At 37.0% G+C, this 16,763-nt stretch overlaps 1 protein-coding gene across 1 annotated transcript in view; it reads left to right on the forward strand.

Moving 5' to 3' along the window:
* The window catches only part of STAT4 (signal transducer and activator of transcription 4), a 94,683-nt gene that overhangs the window by 1,203 nt on the left and 76,717 nt on the right, over positions 1 to 16,763 (forward strand). The window contains exons 2-3 of the mRNA XM_008569668.1: positions 1,431 to 1,559; positions 3,241 to 3,385. Coding sequence (XP_008567890.1) covers positions 1,432 to 1,559; positions 3,241 to 3,385 — 273 coding nt within the window. The 5' untranslated portion in view covers position 1,431. The remainder of the gene's footprint in view (positions 1 to 1,430; positions 1,560 to 3,240; positions 3,386 to 16,763) is intronic.

Consider the following 16,763-nt stretch of genomic DNA (forward strand, 5'->3'; position numbering starts at 1 on the left):
CTAGAATGGCAATGTGTAAAGGTCTTCATAAATGTAAAGTACTATGCAAATTAAACATTATTTTTCCCCCACTTGCTTTCTCTTTAGCAAAACGTTGGCAAAAATTGTCTTTCTATACATTTTAGATATTTACTGGGAGCTCAGGGAAAAGATGCTCAAAAATGGTTCTATTTGAAATCTGAAGAATATGTATTTGAAATTCATTATTATGATGTTCTACAGGCAAAAGGAAACAAACCTACCTACAAGATACATACAGACCGGCTCCCGCTCACTGGCTGAGCGAGGCGCGGGAGCAACACCGAGGCTTGAGCGAGGCGCGGGAGCAACACCGAGGCACCTACCTACAAGATAAGTTGAAATACTAAGGTGAATAATCATGTAAAAGGGTTTTTTTTTTTTTCCCTTTGACCTATAATTGCTGACAAAACAATAAAAATTTTGACTTTGGTATAAGTAAAATACTATGATTTCAAGGACACAACATCATATGAATTTTCCTGAGTTAGGAAATATGTCTAAAGCTTCTAAATTGGCCAGAGTGAGGTCATGTGGAGGAAAAACATACTTTTGTTTTATGACAGGCTGCCAAATATGTATCAAGTGTGGTTTCTTCCTCCTTAAGTAACTTGAGGGTTTAACCACTGTCAGATGCACATCAGAGACAAATTAAAGGTACACTTTAAAAGCTTTGCCAAGCCATAGTGGATCATCACAGGGGGAAATAAAAATATGTATCAGTTCATAAATATTTTGAACTGAAAGAACTAGAACCCGTAAAAATTCATACATGAAATTTTTCAGGAAGCTAAAACAGAGTTAGACTAGAAGTCAGGAACATAAAGCTGATTCTAGAAGCCAGACAAATCTGAAATAAAGAAAAAGGACTGGGCAATTTCATATAAAAGAAGCTTTTATTGGGTATTCCTCACATGTGAAGCCTAAAGAGGATCTTAAGAGGTACAGTACAGCAAATGTTAAGAGTGTTATTTGCCTTCAGGTTGCTCCAAGTCTGATAGTGTCGAGGGAGCAAGGGAGAGAGACGGAGCTTGTTGAGAAAACAAATTCCTATCGACAGTCAGGGGCAGGGGGCGCTTTAGGGACGGGGAGCAAAAGCTTCCCACAGAAGGCGGAACAGGAGTTTATGTTAGAGCAAGGAAGGATGTTGTTTGGGGGCAGAAGAAAAAAGCTATTCCCTTCATTAGGGACAACTTAGGAAAAACTTGGAGGAATTGCTGTATTTTTGGATTGAAAGCATTTTCTCTTTTCTGTCTTCTTTAACTGGGTGACTATTAAAAAAAAAAAAAGAGGATTTTTTTCCAGTTACTTAATGGACACCATTGTTTGAATTCTAAGAAACAAAGAAAACAGGTACCACAACTATCAGTCAACAATATTTTAAAACTCTAATTTTACCCATTCTTTTATAGCATGTCTCAGTGGAATCAAGTCCAGCAATTAGAAATCAAGTTTTTGGAGCAAGTAGATCAATTCTATGATGACAACTTTCCTATGGAAATTAGACATCTGCTGGCCCAGTGGATTGAGAATCAAGACTGGTAAGATCAAACATATTTTCCCTAGAAGTTGGTGCACAAATGCTTCATGCTCTGTCTATGTGGATTTTTTCTGTGGTTCACTTTTGACTCAGTAGATGCATTTTTTTCAGGTGCAGAACTTCTTCAGGGGTTTAGAAAGCCTTCTCAAAAAGGGGGAATTATTGTCCTTTCTGGTTTCATTCATTGTAGATGAAAACTTAATGGTTCTAGTGCTTTCTTGTTCTGTAAGCCAAAACCCCAACAATTTTGTATGTATTAAAAAGCCAAGAAGTATATCTTCTGATTATATCAATTCTCTATCACAGACTCAATGTAAAAAAATATTTTTTCTACTATAATTCACATTCTTCAAAGTTCTATTCACCTTGTACCATTTAATTTTTTTTTTTTTTGCTTCAGTCACCTAACTTATCATGGTAAGATATATATATCATGAAATTAACCATTTTAACCATTTTTTAGGTGTACAGTTTAGTGGCATAAATTTACATTGTTACACGATCACTACCACCACCCATCTGCAGAACTTTTTCATCTTCCCAAGCAGTTGGCCTTCCACATTCACGGGTTTCATATCTACAGATTCAACCAACTGCATATGAAAAATATTCAAAAAAATTTTTTAATATATGACTATAAAAAATAGTACAAATAAACACAATAGCGTAAAACAGCTATTTATATAGCATTTACATTGTATTAGGTATTATAGGTAATCTAGAGGTGTTTCAAAGTATATAGGAGTATGTGTGTAGGTTATATGCAAGTACAGTACTATACCATTTTATATTAGGGACTTGAGCATCTAAGGAGTTTGTAATCTGAGGGAAGTCTTAGAACTAAGTCCCCCATGGATACCAAGGAATGACTGTACTTGTTACACAATATCTCCCCCTTCCTCCAACCCTAGCCTGTGACAACCACCATTCTGTTTTCTGTCTCTATGAATTTGACTACTGTAGGTACACTATGTAAGTAAAATACACAATATTTACCCTTATGTGTCTGACTTTTTTCACTCAGCAATAATGTCTCAAGGTTCATCCATGTTATAGCATGTGTCATAATTTCCTTACTTGTTAAGGGTGAACAATGTTCCATTGTACATGTGTGTGGGGGGCATATATATATATAATCACATTTTGCTTACCTGTTCATTGATGGACACTTGGGTTACTTCGCCCCTTTGACTATTATGAATAAAGCTGCTATGAACATGGGTGTACAAATATCTGTTCAAGTCCCTGCTTTCACTTCTTTTGGACATATACCCAGAAGGGGAATTGCTGCATCGTATGGTAACTTTATGTTTAATATTTTGATTAGCTGCCATACAGTTTCCACAGCGGCCGTACCATTTTACATTCCCACTAGCAATGCACAAAGGTTCCAATTTCTCCATATCCTTGCCAACACTTATTTTCTGTTGTGCTTTTTTTGTTTGTTTTGTTTTTATAATAGCAATCCTAATGTGTGCGAAGTGGCATCTTATTGAGGTTTTGATTTGCAATTTCCTAATGAGTAGTGATGTTGAGCATCTTTTTATGTGTACAATTTAATTTTAAAAAACCTTTAAAAACATCACTGTGGAATAGATTTATCGCTTTACAATTAGTATGGTAAAAATGTAGACATTTTACTAAGTTGTTTCCTGTTGTGTAATAACACTTTTGGTTTTTAGGGAGGCGGCCTCTAACAATGAAACCATGGCAACAATTCTTCTTCAAAATTTGTTAATACAACTGGATGAACAGTTAGGTCGTGTTTCCAAAGAGAAAAATCTGCTTTTGATACACAATCTAAAAAGAATTAGGAAAGTCCTCCAGGTGAGAATGCATTCTACTTTTTCAAAGTATTTTGACTTATGAGGCTTAAATTCAGTAAGAAAAAAAATTAAATATGTACCTTTATATTATTTTCAAACCAGATTTAAGGGAAAAAAATCTGATTCTCTCACCATTTAAAAAGTTTTTGCTCGATTTTATTTTATCACCCAATGTTTGTTTTTCATAACATTTTGAATCTAAAATACACTTTAAGTGGCAGGGAGTGTGAATATGTGATTTGCATATGGCTTGTTTACTAGCCATGGTCAAATTTGACAACACTGGAACAGAGATTTAGAAGACAATCGTTTCATGGCTGTCACCCGGCCCTCCCTTGCCTTTGTTTCTTATGTACCGTTTTCATTCATAAGTGGTTGTACAAATCTTTCCAGATTGGGTTCAAATCTCACCTCCTTTAAAAGCGCTCCTTAGCACTCTCTAGTCCCCTATTCCAAAGGTTCACTCAGGTAAAACCCATCCATTTGTGTTCCCGCAGTACCTGGAACACACCTGTACCGTGGCATTTAGTACACTGTTCAATACTGTCATTTACCTTCCCCCCCAAACTGTGGGTTCCTCGAGGCAATAGCGTTCATATTTATTCAGTTTTTGAATTCCCTGGCCTATCACAAGGCTGGACACACGGGAGACGTGTAATGTTTATTGATTAAAGGTACAAATGAATGAAGTGAGTGAATCAGATCTAAAGAATTAAAGGCAGGCGAATATGGTACTAAACTCAGAGGTGCTAATGTAACAAACTCTGACCATGGACTGCTGTGATGTTTACTGAGTTACAGTGTATTAGATAACAGGAACAGTACACTGTGCCAATTTCCCAGTGATGTATTCTTAGAATCCCAAACTTCCAAATGAGTGTAGAACATTTTATCTAGACTATAATAGAAATGTACTTGACGTTACTAACATGTGTGAGAGGGACATACTCATATATATTAATTATTTTTCCTATTGTTGTTTGGATTGGGCTGAACCATTTTCGCTCTGTGATCTCACACAAACCTGCAACATACTTGGCCGGGGGTAGGAAAACTGCATGTTGCAACAAAACAGAATTTTTCACAGCATACAGCAAACGATCTCCTATGGAGATAAAACATTTAACCTTAGCCTTATTAGTTTAGTGCTCTAATCAATAAAACTAAAACAGGTTGGCCTACTGTGACCCACAAGTCAAATGGCTACTGCCCACTTTTGTATGGCCTGTGACTAAGGATGATTTCTACATTTTTAAATGGTTGAAAAAGAATAAAAATAAAATAAATCATAAAATAAAATTTAAAAATCATATTTGTGACACATGAAAATGATATGAAATTCAGATTTCTGTGTTTTGTTGGAACATAGTCATGCTCATTGGTTTATGTATTGTCTATGGCTACTTTTGCACTACAATAACAGATTTAAGAAGTTGTTACTGAGAACGTATGGCCTGGAAAGCCTAAAATAAAAATGTGTGTGTGTATATTATATATGTGTGTGCGTGTATATATAATACTTTATATATACCATATTTTAATATTTATATAATATTATATATAAGAACGTATGGCCTGGAAAGCCTAAAATAAAAATGTGTGTGTGTATATTATATATGTGTGTGCATGTATATATAATACTTTATATATACCATATTTTAATATTTATATAATATTATATATAGAAGGACTATGTTAGGGTTTGCTAAAAAAAAAAAAAAAAATCTGCTCCAGATTTTACCCTGTTCTTGGACTTTTTTTTTTTCTTCTAATTAATAGACTTTATTTTTTTAGAGCAGTTTTAGGTTTATAGAAAAATTGAGGAGAAAGTACAGAAAGTTTCCATATACTGCCTCTCCACCCCTCTCCCCAGTTTTCCCTGTTATTAAAATCTTGCATTGGTGTAGTATACATTTGTTACAATTGATGAACTAAGATTGAAACATTATTAGTAACTTAAAGTCCAAGATTACATTACAGCTCACTCTTTGTGTTGTATAATTCTATGAGTCTGATAAATGAATAATGTCATGTATCTGCCATTACAATATCATACTGAAGAGTTTCATTGCCCTTAAAATCTCCCGTCCTCTAACAGTTCATTCCTCCCTCCCTTCCCACTGAACCTCTAGAAACTACTGATTTTTTTACTTTCTATAGCTTTGCCTTTTCCAGAACGTCATGCAGTTGGAATCATACAGGATGTAGCCTTTTTAGATTGGTTTCTTTCACGTAGCAATATACATTTAAGGTTTCTCTATGTCTCTTTGTGGCTTGATAGCTCATTTCTTTTTGTGACTGAGTGACATTCCCTTGTGTGGGTGTGCCACAGTTTGTTTATTTTTGGCAATTACAAATAAAGCCGCTATTAGCATTCATGTGCAGGTTTTTGTATGGGCATAAGTTTTCAGCTCATTTGGGTAAATATCTAAGAGCGCGTTTGCCGAGTTGTTGTTCTTGGACTTTCTTTTGCAAACCTCTTTTCCTTATTCACCTTCCTCTCTGTCTTTTTCCCTCAGATGGAATGACTTTAAAAAAAATTAAAATGATGCATACTCTTAAAAAAAAAATTGAAGCAATATAAAAAATGCAAAAAGGAAACTGTGAAATCATTCAAAATCTACTGCCTAGAAATAAACATATTAATATTTGATGAGCATCATTCCCGACATCTCTCTATACATGTGATACCGGAGAAGAGGGTCTAGGGAGGCCCAACAGTCACCCTCAATCCACCCTGTCCTCTTCCCAGGTTCTTGACTCCACCGCAGGGAAGAATTGAAGAGCAGAGTCACAGCAGAAAGTGAGAACAGGCAGGTATAATGTAATGAACAAGAGATACAGATTTCACAGAGAGAGTGCAGCCTAGCTCCAGAGACTGAGCAGGGCCCCCACCAAGTTTAATACAAAAGTAAGAAACACACATTCACAGACAAAGTGCAGGCTCGCTCTAGAGTGAACAGCAGCCTGCCAAAGGCAAGTCTGATACAAAAAGAAAAAAGTACACACCTCAGGTGAAGTGCAGGCAGAGTACCACTCTCCTCCACGGTTCAATTTTATACTTCCACCATCTAATACATATTTATGATATCTAATGTATATTCAGCTAAGGAGGTGGTTCCCAGTTATGTAACCTAGTCTTGCACATGCTCACTTGGTCTCTTTTAGAGCATGCTCATTGGTTAAATTCCATTACGTGAATAAAATGGATTTGAATGAGCATCTAGCACCTCCAGTGGGAGGTCATTCAAGGGATAAACTCTCTTTTACTGAACATGTTCAGCCAGTGAGATACCCTCTGTGGTCTCAATCTGCACGTGTTGTTACCAGAAATAGGTGCTACAGGCACCATAGCTCAGGACTCAGAGGTGGGGGGATTGAGCCCTAGGCGAGTGGTTTGAGACCCAGGAAAGTGGCCTGAAACCCAACCCCAGGGGAACTGAGCACCTCCTATCTCACATGTGCTCATATATATGTGGATATCTACATAGGCTGGATTGCAACTACTACCTCCAACACCTCACACTCCTGTCTCTGTCCATGTAGATGGGAGGGGGGATAGCTACTGCTGCCCTCATCTCTGTCTCTGTCTCTGTCTGTCTCTCTCTGTCTCACACACACACACACACATCATGAACACCCCATATCCCTTACCTTACTTTATTTTCCTGCAGAGCTTTTATCAAACTCTGACTTCCTCTATACTTACTTATTTTTTGCCATTAGAATGTAACTTCCATGAAGGGAAGGATTTTGTTTACTATATCCCCAGTGCCTAGACAGTGTGTCTAGATACATAGAAGGTGCTTAATAAATAATTTTTGAATAAATGAATGTTCACATAGGAATACTTGGATCAAAATTAAATCATATTATTATGTATGCTTTTCGAAATAAAATTCTATGTTTCTTTGATTAAATATTAATTTATTTAAAATATCAAGTATGTGTTTCCTCACCTCAGGAAATATCTTTTCTCAAAAGTAATTACACTCAAGTTAATGAAAAAGCTATGAAAGGTATTAAGAGGTAGGATATGTTTGTCATCTCCTATGGGTTCCTCTCTAACTTTCCTCATTCTTTCCCCACCCAGAGTAACCACTGATCTAAAATTTGCATTTATCAGTCTCTTCCTTTTTGGTATGATTTTACCACATATGTTTGTGTCCCTAAACAATATAGTATCTACTTGTGCAAGGTACTGAATTTTACATAGATGAGATCACTCTATTGATACTTCAGCAACTTGCTTTCTTCACAGTTCCTGAGATGCATACGTGTAGACCTGCGTAGTGGGAGTTTGTTTATTTTCATTGCTACATAGTCCAGTATTCATTATGTGAATATATCACGATCTATCCATTTTATTGTTGATGGGCACTTGAGTTATTTCCAGTATTCTTTTGCTATTTCCTACAACGTTGCTTTGAGCATTCTTGTGTGTGTCACTTGGTACACATGTGTAAGAAGCTCTCTGGGCTCATATACCTAGGAGTGAAATTGATGAATCATGGACCATGTGCATCTTTAATCGTACTACATAATGACAAATTGTTTCCCAAAAGTGGTTATACCAGTTTACACTCCCCTACTAGAGCCTGAGTTCTGGCTCCATATCCTTGCCCACACTTGTTATGGTCATAGATCCCACGCCAATCTGGTGGTGTATCCATCTTATCCCTTCATTTTACTTTTTTGTTCTTTTTCTAAGTTTACTCAAATACTTTATTTTTAGCCTCTTTTTCTCCTATAAATGCACTTAATTCTATATTTTTGAGAGGTAATAATATGTAGTATTCATATCTAAATAGTCCATAATTCCAGTTTTGACTTCTATTTCTGGCTAGATAAACTTAAAAACCATTCCACTACAAAATACGTAGAAATGCTAGATAAATTATAACAGAATTTTAAATGCATGGAGAATCTTACCACAAATTAAGGGAAATCACAAAACCAAAAATTAAAAAAACACCAAAAAACTATAAAACAGAACTGTAAGTAGGAGATGATATTATGGCTTCCATACATTTTTAGATTCTATAAATATGGGTTCTGTGCACAATAAAATTTTTTAAAACCTGCAAGACACCAGAGAGAAATAAAAGATTCTAGAAGTAAAGAGAGAAATATATACCTACAAAGAAATGAGAGAGAGACTGAAAGCGAACTTTTAAAACAGTAACAATTGAGAAGAGGGTAGGCTAATTTCTTCACAGAGCTGGAATTCAATATCTGTCAACTTAAAATTCTATACCCAGCTAATTATTATACAAAATTGAAAGTTTACTACAAAGATACCTTCATAGAAGGAACTATTAAAGGAAATTCCATGGAGAAGTTAAGCAAGCTTGGCGAAATTTCAAATGTACCACTTAAAACAAGTGAAAATAGAGTTCACAAAATCAGATATCAGAAAAAATTCTAATAATATACATTAAATGGACACAACTCGCCAGTTGTAAGACAATTTGTAGTTTGTACAAGGAGGCATCTAAAACGTGAAGTAAAAAGGTGATAAGGTCAAGGAGGTGAGGGGGTTGAGCAGGGGAGTAACAAACTCATTTCTGTTTTAAAAAGTTCTCCTGACAAATGAGCTTTTGTGAGCCAAGAAGGAAGCAGGGAGATCTGTTAGAAAATTCCATCGATTTTTGAGAGTGACATGTTGAAGTCTTTTTCTATTACTGTGGAGCTATCACCTCTCCCGAACTTCTGAAAGTTTTTGCTCTATGTATTCTGGTACTATCTTGTAAGGAGCATAGAGATAATATTTTTTAAAGTCAATATAAAATGTCCTTCTTTGGCCCATTTACTATTTTTCAGCTTGAAATTTCATTGCATATTTTCCTTTTCCTCATTTGCTAACTGGCAAATAAATCCATCTCTTCGTTTGCATATTTTCTGTGTGCATACTCATTTTGTACTGAGTATTTTTTAAATAAATATCATATAGCAAATTTTATTATTTAGTCAACAATCTTTAATGAGTACTTACTAGGTTACCAGTCACATTTTTGGCACTAGGAATATAGCTGGGGGAAGTCATGAAGCTTAGAGTCTATCGAATTCATACTCCCTATATTTTGGCTTGTGAATTACAGGAAAATCTATGGCTGTTCCTCAAAAGGTAGTATTAGGGATGTAGGGGAAAACAGACATCAGCAATCTTGTCTGGTACTAGAAAAAAAAATCAATTAGAAAACTCTATTTGGGGTTTTGGTTTTAACTCTGTGGTTAGTAATCCCACCACCAACAGAGTATTTTTTCACAGACCATGACAGTGACTCTATTAGTGAGAGTTTTAATCTCAGTGTGTGAGGGGGCACATGCAAGTGTAACCCACACCTCACATGTTCTACTCTCTGCACCACCATGGTCTCTTTTTTGGAGGTCTTTTGGGTGCATTTGAACAAAAATGCATAAGAGCTGAAGGCTCCTTAAAAATTGAGCCACAGGTGGGTTCCTTCTTGTCCAGTCTGTAAAAATCCTGTTGTTGGTTCTGAATATCCAATGACAAGTGGAAGATTGGAAAAACATTTTGCAATACCAAGAGAAAAAAAAATGTTGCTTTAAATACTTAGCTGCTCCTAATCTGCCAGATCATGTCCTCTAACTCATGCTGCTTTCTCAGGTCACTCCTCTTCCTTCCCCTCTGTACACCACACAAAAAGAGCAGCAAAGAGATGACCTCAACCTGAGACCTGAAAAAAACGTGTAGCCACATTATGTTAACTCTGAAAGAACTCTGTGTTGAGGATTCAATCTTTCATGCCATTTTGCCCCACGTGGGTGGCAGCCAATTGGTTGATCACTACATGGTTATTTCCCCATTCCCCAACACACGTGCTCAAAGTCTTTCTCTGAGATAGTCACCTGATGCCAATATCACAATACTCATATTTCAAAGGGTTAGAGACCTGTGTGTTGTGCTGTTTAAGATGAAATGTGACTTAGTTGTCCAGATTTTATTTGCTGCATAATTTGGGATGGTCAACAGCAGGTGGATGGTGTGCATCACAGCTCCTTGTCCTGTGCACATCACACTAAACTGGAATCCACTATGGTCAGCTGAAGGTCCCAACCACCTGCAATTTCATTCATGAATCATTTTGTGCAGTTCCTCCAAGGCTTTATCTTATCCGAGACTGCTTCCATTGCTCTTCCTCCCTATTAAATCTTCTTTAACAATTTAATTCTTCAGTCTATCAGGATTTGTCCTCTCCCTGAATTTTGATTCTCTGTGAATTTTATGCCAGAGTCTAGGGCTTTTTTATGCAATAATTACTTTGTGTGTAGTAGAACATGATTTTTATTCCAAATGACAGTTTGGATTTCTTAAAAGCAGGGCTCATATAATTTGTTTAGGGGTACACTGGGTACCTACTCCATAGATATTTGTTGAATGAATACTGGTTCCATCATGTGGATTTTAAATTCAGGCTAGTGTAGATGGCTGAAGACATGAAGAGGACACAGGTAAAACTCTTATGTTTAAAGAGATTGCAATCTAGAATGGAGACAAAATGCAAATAGTATTGATGATGTAGTGTGCTAAGCACCATGGTAGAGGTATCTGCAGCCATAACTTTCAGAGTTGGAAACATTGGGGTTGGCTCTAAAGGCATCATTCAGAAGTCTCTGGAGAGGAAAACGTGAGAGCGATTAGGGAATCTTGTACAGAGGGAAAGAAAAGGAACATAACAACATGAGAATTCATATCCCCCAAACAAGCTAAGCACTTAATCATTGAAAGCAGCTTATATGAGGACCTCGAATGCCCTTCTAAGTAGTTTGGACTTAGGTGATGGGGAGCTGTCAAAGGTTTCTGAGCCAAAGCAAGACATGAATATATGTTTTTATTGAAAACATATCCAGAGCTGGTTTTCTCTCTTGGAAGGCCCACCCCTTGTCTGCTGTAGGTTAAGTAGATATCAAAACTCAGTAGATATCTAAATTTAGTTCATAGGCATGGGGCAACTGCCTTTAACTGTTCCAAATGAATAACTTCAAATGTATCCATTTCAATTCACCAAGTTCATGATTTGGGGAAGAAGTTGGTTTTCTCATTAAGCCACCAGGCACCCCTCCCCCCACCCCCGGGCCTTAGTTACTGCCTGCGACTGACATCTATCCCCTACCTTCCAATCACTCCACTCCCATCCAGTCTTGAGCACCCAGAGCCAAAGACTCGGCAGATGGCTCATCTCCAGTATTCTGTTACCACAATCCTCTGATTAGCTGCTTTGGCTGAGAACACAGTGATCATACACCCAGCTGCTCGGTGGGCTCCTAAGGCACCGGGAGCTGTAAAGCGGTACAGGTAGCCAAGAGCTGTGGTGGTGGTGTCTAAAAAGCAAGAGCCTCATGTGTGCCTATGACATCAAAAACCCTCTATATCCTGTCATTTAATCTGCGATCTCTGCCTCAGTAGAAAAATAAGGGAATGAGAAAATAAGCAGCACCATATCAAACTTTTTAAAAAATTGCTGCCTTTTATAACTTACCAAGTTTTCATAACTTAACTCATATCTGTCAGGATTTATGTTGGAAAAAATTGATATCTCATTGGTTCTCTGTAGCCGAGTGCATCAACTCACCATGTCTTCTCCTTTAGATTCTTGTATTCCTTTCTCTGAAGAATAAAAGGACTTTCCAGAGGCAGAGACAGATATATAGAGAGGCAGAGATAGAGACAGAGTGAGAAACAGAGAGACAGAGATAGAGGTAGAGATAGGGACAGAGACAGTATCAGAGACTTCCATGGCAACAGTGTGGAGTACAGAGTAGCAGAGGTGAGACTGCAAGTGTGGAGACCTGTTTGGGCATCATTTGCTGCAGTTCAAGGAAAAAGAAATAGGATACTGAGTTAGGCAGTGGCAATGGGGATGAAAAATATGTGCTGGAGTTGTGCAATAATTTGATGAAGGAATTGACCTATAATGAGTGAATAGATATGAAATGCATGAGAGTGAAAAATAAGAGATGCCTGAGGGTTTTAGTTTGGGTTATTACACAGATGTTGACACATAATGAAGACTGGGTTTGGGGAGGGAGGAGGGATAACAAGATGAGCTTGATGAATTCTAAGTGGTGTGCAGTAGGAGTCTTGTAGGAAGTAACTGGAACTGATGTGTCTATGCGTTTGCCTGTCTCCTCCACGAGACTGTGAGCTCCTTCAGTGCATCTATCTTTGCATTCCCAGTGCTTAACAGAGCCCAGCACAAAGCAGGGGCTCGGTGTCCTGTTTAATAAATGAAGAGTTACGCTGACATTGAAAATATGAATATTGCCTTATTGCAATGAGTATTCCTAACTAAATGGAAAAAATGTCATGTCACTATTGCAATGCAGTTTAGATAGGTTCCTTAAGAGCATTTTAGATTACAAGATTTTTCTTGCTGAAATCAGCAATTTCTAAGGATGGAAAGAATCGGCTTTTTGAAGAAGTGTATGGTACACATGAGAGAAGAAAGGATTGATGGGACTGGAAACAGGAAGAGCTGAGGAAACCTTCCAGAGGGAGGAGGGACACACTAAGCATATGGAAGCTGAGAGAAAAGGCACTAACTCTGGAGATGAGTAAGGGCTGACATGAAAGGGAGCCAAAGACACATGTCCTAGAATTAGCCTTCGCCTAGAGGGAGATGGTCTTCTGAACCTATGCCAACTCCTCAGGAGCTAAGTCAAGAGCTTTGACTCTGGAATCCAGGAATACAGAAGATTTTGAAGTTCCTCACATAACAAAACCGTACAATGACCAAGTGACTCACTTAGAAAGGAGAGCATAGGAGGGCCTCTATCTTTTCTCTTCTCCGCTATCATGAAAAATTTATACAGTCAAACTGAAAGAGATGTAGATAGATCAAGGTCTAATATTGTCATTCTTTAATACAATGCACTTAGAGCAAAGTACCTCACTTTTAAAAAATGTTCTATTGATGCATAATATACATTCAGTAAAGTACAGAAATCTTAATTATTGTTTTAGTCCGTTTTGTGTTGCTATAACACAAACACTTGAGACTGGGTAATTTATAAAGGAAAGAGGTTTATTTGGCTTATGATTCTGGGACAGCTGCATCTGGCACGGGGCCTCAGGCTGCTTCTACTCATGGCGGAAAGTGGCAGGCAGCCAGTGGGTACAAGCAGATCATACAGTGAATGGAAGCAAGAGAGAGGATGCAAGAGAGAGGAAGCAAGAGAGAGAGGAGGTGCCAGGGTCCTTTTAAGCAACGAGCTCTCACGGGAACTAATCAAATGAGAACTCACTCATTAATCCCCTCTCCCCCAGGGAGAGCGTTAATCCATTCATGAGGGATCCACCCCCATGACTCAATCAGTTTCCAACACTGCCACATTGGAGATCAAATTTCCACATGAGTTTTGGAGGGTACAACACATCCAAACTCCATCAGTTGTATAGGTCAATAAAGTTTTAAAATATACATCCATATAACTACCATCAGATCTAGACATAGAAGATTTCCTGCACTCAAAAGTCTTTCCCACACTTCTTCGCAGTCAACGTCACTTGCAAAGGTAACACCTATTCTGACTTACATCACTGTAGGTTTGTTCTGGTTACCTTGAATTTCATATGAATGAAATTTCACAGTATGATTTTTTGGGTTTAGTTTTTTTCAGTGTACATTATGAAATATATCCACATTATTGTGTATATCTGTATTTTTCTTTTATTTTTATTTACAGCTTAGTATTCCATTATATAGGTATACCACAATTTATTTATTTATTCATTCTTCTGTGAGTTGAAGCAGACTATTTTTGGTTTGGGCACTTTGTGAATAAAACTGTTCTGAACATTCTTGTTTGTGTCTTTTAGTAGATGTAAGCACTCATTTCTTTTGAGCGTATTACAAGAGGCAGAATTATTAGGTCATAGGGTATTACAGATGTTTGGATTTAGGGGATGCTGCCACATGACTTTCCACAGGGATTGTTCTAATTTACACTGCCACAGAAGTGCGTAGAAGTTCAGTCACTCCACTTCCTTGTCAACACATGTTATTGTCAGCCTTTTTCACTTTAGTCATTTTAGTGTGCATTATAACTTGCATTCTCCTGATGATTAATAATGCTGAGAATCTTATGCCATTTTGATATCCTCTTTTTAAAGTGCCTGTTGAGGGCTTTTGCCCATTTTAAAATTGTTTTGTCTTTGTTTTATTGACTTATAGTTTTTTATATATACTGAATGAGACCTTTGTTGGGTATATGTATTGCAAATATCTTCTTCTACACTGTGCCTTGCCTTTTCAGTCTTCTCTCAGTTGTGTCTTTTGATGAACAAAAGTTCTTAATTATAACAACGTCCAATATTTCAATTTTTTTTTAATGGTTACTGCTCTGTGCTTTGTTTAAAAAGAAACTTTGTTTGCCCTAGATTATAAAGGCATTCTTCTAGATTTTCTTCTGGAACCTTTATTTTTTTAACCTTTCATATTTAGGACTATGGTCCATTGGAACTGACTTTTATGTCTGGTGTGATTTAGGGGTCACAGTAGACTTTTTCTGTGTAGATATCCATTTGACCCAGAACCATTTATTGAATACCACCTGTTCCTCATTGCAATGCAGTCGTGATTTTGTCATGAATCATGTGACTTGTGTTTATGCCAATCTCTGGCGTGATGGTCTATTTGTCTCTCTTGCACCACATTACAGCTAATTACTACGGATTTGTAATAACTCTTGGTATACAGTAGTAAAAATACAAAAACCTGTTCTTCTTCAAAATTATCTTGATTTTTCTTGATCCTTGGAACTTTCATGTAAATGTTAGTCGTAGCCTGTCAAATTTACACAGTAAACCTGCTGGGATTTTCATTGGGATTACATTGAATCAATAGATCATTTTGGGAAAAGTCAATAACTTAATAATACTGAGTTTTCCAATCCATGAACATGAACCTCCCTTTATTTATTCAGGTCTTTAATCTCAGCTGTATTTTACAGTGTGCTTAGGTTAACTCACATTTTATGGATGTACCATAATTTAACCAGTTCTCTAAAAATGAGCATTTCATTTTCAGTTTTTACTCCATTAGGTCTTTATAAGCACAATGAAATTAAAAATCTCTAATGAATCTTAAATTAATATTTTAAAGTGCAATAATTGGTATCTAACACACTACTCATCTCCCCTCTCCCCCCACATTCTCATCTACAAGCAAAAAGTCAAAAGGCAAAGAAGGACACCAAGATATCCCATCCTTTGGTTTTTAAAACCACAGCCGAACCACCTCATGAACAGACTTCATAGAGTTTCCAAATCCCTAACAATATGATCATCAGGAAATGCCTCCTTTTGTCACTTTTGCTGTAAATTAGACCCATTTCCCCATCATTCACTTAGTATATGAATGAACTTATCAGTGAATGGAAGGACATCTCATCTTTAAAAAAAAAAATTTCTCCATGGATTAGAAGACAGAGCTGTAGTTTTAGTACTGGTAATTTTCCAAGTCTATAATTCTTTTTAGCTCTACTAAAAAGCTAAATAAATATAGGTCCTAACCTCCAGTCTTGCTAAAAAATTAATACATGTAACTTCTTGGTAAAATGCTCTATACAAGCCCTTTTGGTAAGCATGTAAATAACTTCAGTTTCAGGTCTTCTCTCAAAGACAGATACTCTCATCAGTTACGGAGTATCCAACCACATGAATTCTGAGCCATGTAGGGGGCTTTTCTCTGACTTCCTATAGGCTATGTCTTTCTGCTAATACAGCTTAGTATCATACCTATTGATTTTAAACAACTTTTTAATTACAAATGTGATACAAATAAATAAAGTTTAGAAAACACAGATAAGCAAAAAAAAGCATTTATAATTCTGTCTCTAACTGATAACCACTGTGAACATTATAGTATATTTCCTGCCAATATTATTTTTAAATTGATATTGTTTTGATTGATTGATCCTTCCTAAGCTTACTATGTTTACTTAGTCAATATCTTTCCATGCCATTAAATATTTTTTCAGCATTATTTTTGTTCACTTAAAAGTTGAACATTTAGGGCCAGCCCGGTGGCGCACTGCTACAGTGCGCCGCTTGGGAGCGCGGCGGCGCTCCTGCCGAGGGTTCGGATCCCACATACAGACCAGTTCCCGCTCACTGGCTGAGCGAGGTGCGGGCGCAATGCCGAGGGTTGTGATCCCGTTGCCGGTCCCGGTCTGGTACGGGCACGACACTGAGGGTTGCGATCCGTTGCTGGACACGAAAAAAGACAAAAAGGAAAAAAAAAAAAGTTGAACATTTATTATTTTTTCTAGTTTTCACCAATATAAATGGGTGAATTACACAAATCTATTGTTAAAAAGTCATTCATATTTGTGGTTATTAGTTAGGACTGTGG

This window comes from Galeopterus variegatus, unplaced genomic scaffold (assembly GCF_000696425.1).
Source record: "Galeopterus variegatus unplaced genomic scaffold, G_variegatus-3.0.2 Scaffold523, whole genome shotgun sequence".
NCBI lineage: Eukaryota > Metazoa > Chordata > Mammalia > Dermoptera > Cynocephalidae > Galeopterus > Galeopterus variegatus.